Raw genomic sequence first — 5,430 nt, 5'->3', positions numbered from 1 at the left:
TTAAAAATGTTTTTTAAAACACATTCAAAGGGATTTGGGGACTTAAGCAAGTAGTCCTCATGTCCCACATAAAGTCTTCAATACCGGGTCACAGAACACTAAACAAAACACTGTATCTCAGCCCTATAATGACAATAGCATCCCTCAGTCTCACCTTGAGTTCAGAGGCATAAGTCAAACAGATCAATGTTTTAAGTGGATCCTATCACAATGGTGAATATCGCAAACATTTCAAGTCTCTTTTTTCAGAAATCGATTATTTACAACATATGAAAACAAATGATTAGTAAATACTTCTGAAACAGCAACCTTTAACAATGCATATGACTTTCCCCCCTCATCTTTTATGCTAAAGGAAATAACAGAGAAGTTTAACATTATACTTGCAAATGTCTATACATTTTTATTTTTTCCTTTCTAAATAAATTAGAATCAGATAGGAGCCTTGATTCAGAGTTTGAATAGAGTGACAGACTCGCTAATTAAACTGCTCTCATGAATGGCCTTACACCAAAGACACCGCATAAGAAACTTAAACACTGTCAGTTAAAACTTGTGATGACTAAGAAGAACTTTAGGACACAAAGAAATAGAAACGATGTTGATGAGCACATTGACTCTTGAAAGGAGAATGATGAGAGCTGGTGTTACTGTTCTCTCTAAACTTGTTTGTGTTCTTTTAATATAAAAGAAACTTCAAAGTTTGTCTTCTTTCTCAATATGAAAAAAAATAAGCAGAGGTATTAGATGAAAAAATATAAAAATGCTGGTATGGTAAAAATAAAGTTTTTAAATGTTCCACTGTAGAAAATAAAAAAATATATATTGTTTGTTTAAATTCTGAGGCCTTTCCTTTAAACATATGATCATTTAAATATAGATTTAGTCCACCAGGGGCATCAATGGTCCCCAAATTATGACTTAGTAACATTATCAAAGAGTTGAATTTTAACTGAAGGGCAAATTCTTAAAATAGGAAAATTGTTCACAAATATTTCAGTGAATGAATAATGGTAAATTTGACTCATATCTTGGTTTATGTCCAGATTTACTGCTTACTAAATATTATTTTCTTTTCATTGAATGAGAATAGAATTGTGGAGCTGTGCCATCTCTGCTGTCAAAACACATATGTGGATATACACACATATATGCACAATCATTTTGATGCATGAATCTATAGATATGTATATTATAAATTTTTGGGGAAAGCACTGCATCTAAGACCTAATTGTTTTTTGTGTAAGGAAAAATAACAGGAGAATAGGAAATATCCCTCCTCAAAACATTTGCAATGTTCATACCACTTAATTATAATAGCACATCAGAATGTGCAAACATTATACTTATTGCAAAGTATCTTATAGATTTTGACGTCATTATAAAATGTTCTCAATTCTATTTTGGTAACCTAAAGTGTCGGTATATAATACCAAATTTCCAATTAAAGAGTTTAATATAAAAATATCAGCACAAAACTGTTTTTTCAATCTGTTTATTATGTGAGCAACCCAAACTTCAGTTTAAGTGCTGCTGTAATTTTATTACTAGATTCCATAACCCTACAATTGATAAATTTTATACCATTTTAGGTATTTAATGAGATACTTAGAAATACTAAGAAAAAAATCAGTATTCAAAGGGTTAATTTTGTTTATAATAACAATAAATTATTTTATCATCTTCTTCAGTTCAAAATCCAGCTTTGAACCCGAGGAAGGCTTTCAAATCATGTTAATTAAATGGTGGTCCTTTAACCAGTAGCAGTCTGATTACCAATTACTCGAAGGATCTCTTTGTGAATGCCTCCTTCCTGTGTGTTAATATTTGCATCTCCCACTTGGCCATCTTCATAGCTAAAGCACAAAACGGAAACAGAAAACATTCAAAAAGTTGAAACGTTCAAAAAAATTCAGAAAGCATTTACAACAGCTTAGAAATGGTATTTGATACCTAAAATATAACCCAAAGTAATCAACAGCAAAAGACAGTTATTTTGCAGTTGCATTTAATAATGAGTTTGCATTACCAAATATCTGATTATTCTTCACCATGCCCTGATTTGCCCCATCCTTCCTTTTTAATTTTAACCTTTTTTAGCCCCACATAAAGCATTGCCTGAGTTGCAGGAAGCACCCTTGTGTCTTTGGCTTTGCAAACATTTCCCAGAGCAGCAGTAATATGAAGCCCACTATGAAAAAACATACCAACTTCGACTTTATGTTCCTTAGGTTTTGGTCTTCACTCTACTCCTAATTCAGTCGTTTATTTATTTTCTGGTCATTGACACTCTAAGAAATTACTTCAGTTTTTGCCACTACTCCTCTGTCATGCCTGCCTTATAATTATTATTCTGTTATAATTAGTGCTACATTTTTTTTTCCTTATCATTGGCTGCTGTATTTGTCCAACTATAACATATTCTTATCTATGCTGGTACTTCGCATAAGAATGCAAGTGTGCTAAGTTTAGCTAAGCAATAGAAGTGAAAATATCACATTAAAGGACAGCAATTATTAAGGCCTTTAGAAAGAAATAATTACATTTTACACTATAATTCATTTCCTCAAATAAACTTACTTGGGCAATAAAAATTTCCTAAGAATGAATTTTTAAACTTCCATGATAATATTCAGAGTAGAATAGGTGATGAATTAATTTTACTTCATAAAAATGACTTCAAGACAGAAGCTTTAGAGAAATGATAATTACTTCAAAATAGATAACCAGGGATGTAAGCAGAGTCTCAAAGATTAATGTGTGCCAGCTTTTTCCTCACCACACATAAGTTCTCCTGAAATAGCACAATACAGGAAAATGAAACAGATGACATAAGCAGGTCCTTACATAATCCACTGTTTAACCACCGAGTGATAATTGCATTTGTATCAAGTTTAAAGTCCTAAGAACTGACCCAAAGTTACCTGTTGACTTTGTTAATGCTTACCACACAAGTGTTCACGCAAACGTACACCCACCCACCCCACCCACATGTATATGTGACACTCAATGGTGAAACATTACTGTAGGGGAAAAAATGGGATATGCAGCACATAGTCCAGTTATTTTCTCAGGAGATCAAATAGTAAGTGCCCTGTTAAGAACTAGAGAGTGTGTCAAGTGAAATGTTTCAGAATTGTCCAAATTGAATCAGGTGCTTTGTGGCAACCTATGTAAAGATATACTTTATTGAGCAAGTGAAATATGTTGTCTTGGTTTTTGTATAAATTCTGGCTACCTACTGAACTAAGCCACCCATAATTCTGAGCCAAGGCTAGGGAGGCAACTTGGCTTGAAAGCCTGGCCTAAGGGAGATGATGCCATTTTACCAAGCCAATCCAGCTAGCTCCTTTAGGATTTAGATTATGGAAAGTGAAAGAGAATGACAGAAAGAGAACAAAACAGACAGACACAAAGAAAACCATTGTCCTTTGAGAGAAGTGGGAAGAGTGAAAGGTCTTAAAACTATTTTGGTTCTTGATAGCTTCCTAATTTCAAATAATAGTCCACATGTATCTGTACTATACATTTCCTAATATGCCTTTAAGTTTGCTGTATCTCTATGGCATTTTTGGTACAGTGAACACACTTATGTCCTCTGTATTTTAGACACAATGTTGAATAAGATATGCTTGGCTCAATGATGCCCAGCTTACATACTACCATCTCCATTCCATTCAATTTAAACTTGACCTTTGATTAAGATTTATCTATAATACATTATAACTTATCATTTTTCCCTCAATCCACTGCAATCGTTCTTCCGACCCTACTATTTGTCTGACAACTACTGACAATGGTTGCCCATGGCCTTCTAGTTGATGAATTCAGGAGATTTTATCCACAACATCTGCAACATGTGGTACAGCTGACTGCTCTTTTTCTTGAAGCTATATTATCTCTTCACTCCCTACTTACTCTTTTAGTAATTCTCAATCTCTCTCATTGCATCCTCTTCCTTAGCCTTCCATTTCAATGCTGATTTCATCCATAATTCACTTCTCAGTGTTTTCTCATGATATGCAAACTCTCAATTATTTCAGTCTCTTATTGCTTAACTATCACCCACATGCTGATTCCCAAACTACAACTCCGATCCTTACATCTTTCCTTAACTATAATTTTCTCACAGAAATCACAAGGCTGAACTTAATTTTTTACCCCAAGTCTGCCCTTTTTTAGTCTATCAATAGCTCAATTTGAAGCATCATCATCTGCCCATTCTCCAAGAAGAAAACTTCAGTCATCCTTGGCTCTTCCATGGGACTAACCCCAATAAATCACTGCATTATCCTGCTTCCATTTCTTAATTATTCCCAGTTGCATCTTCTCTTCATCCAACGCCGTTACCTTTCTTTAGTCCTTCATTATCATCCATTCAAGTGATTTCAAGTTGCAAATTGTGTGCTATTAGCGGGTTTTGAAATTAATTTAGGTTGTCCAGGCTAGTATTTTTCAATGAAATTAGAATAGAATGGGACAGAGAAATACTGACTGCACCACAAAGAGTAAACACTGTTTTTTCCAAGTCACAACATCAAACACATTTCTTCTTACAATGAGAAACACTGGCCTAGACTGTCATAATAACATAACTTATTGATCTCTCTGTCTCCACATTTATCACCATCATCCCTCCTATAAGACTCTTCTCTGCCTGGCTAGAGTGATACAAATGGCCTCCATTTCACTTGCAAAACAAAATCCAATGCCACCGGCATGGTGTATCAAGGTACTTCATAATCCAACCCTAAACTTCCTCTCCAGTCATGCTCATCACTCCTTCCCACCACTCTATTTCCCAGTCAAATAAAAGAGTTTGCTATCCCCAAATAGTACATGTTCATTGACACTTAAAAAGCATTTAAAATTAATGGAGAAGAGATAAGACTACCATTCTTTAAATAAACTATAACAATTTAAGATAGAAAGAGCATAGGGGGAGGAAAGCAGAGAGCAAAAGTGAGAGATTGAGATTAAAAGTTATTAATTAAAATGCCTGTTTTTCCATTGACTATGAAGCCTGCAAGGAAGCTTCATAGGTTGAAGGAAGAAATTGGCTAAAGGCATTTAGGTTTCTTAAACTATAAAGCATTTATAACGATAAACGAGCAAACCACCATTTGATTTGGTCAACTGGCAGGGCTTAAATATGTGAATTACTAGTGGCATTAGGGCATTGATTACAATATAGCATACAGAATACTGTGCGGCTATTTATTAGTACTGCAGGCAAACAGTATATTGTGAAGTTCATGTAAGTCCAAAAGCAACAAAATTTTAAAAAGAAATAGAATAAGGATATCAATAGGGAAATGACACACTTCATAGGGGTTTTATGTAGAAAGAAAAATAAAACTAAAAGGATACAAAAATCACATATGTTCCCAGGAGTATAAAAAGATTACTAAAATTTTAATTAAAAAAAAA

At 34.0% G+C, this 5,430-nt stretch overlaps 1 protein-coding gene across 1 annotated transcript in view; it reads right to left on the bottom strand.

Annotated features, from left to right (window-relative positions):
* Positions 1-1,479: 1,479 nt before the first annotated feature.
* Positions 1,480-5,430, bottom strand: part of PARP8 (poly(ADP-ribose) polymerase family member 8) — a 156,726-nt gene continuing 152,775 nt past the window's right edge. Inside the window, exon 29 of the mRNA XM_023519734.1 lies at positions 1,480-1,856. Within this exon, the coding sequence (XP_023375502.1) occupies positions 1,754-1,856 (103 nt within the window). The 3' untranslated portion in view covers positions 1,480-1,753. The remainder of the gene's footprint in view (positions 1,857-5,430) is intronic.

This window comes from Pteropus vampyrus, unplaced genomic scaffold, assembly GCF_000151845.1.
Source record: "Pteropus vampyrus isolate Shadow unplaced genomic scaffold, Pvam_2.0 Scaffold234, whole genome shotgun sequence".
In the NCBI taxonomy this organism is placed as follows: domain Eukaryota; kingdom Metazoa; phylum Chordata; class Mammalia; order Chiroptera; family Pteropodidae; genus Pteropus; species Pteropus vampyrus.
This window is presented reverse-complemented; position numbering and strand designations above follow the sequence as displayed.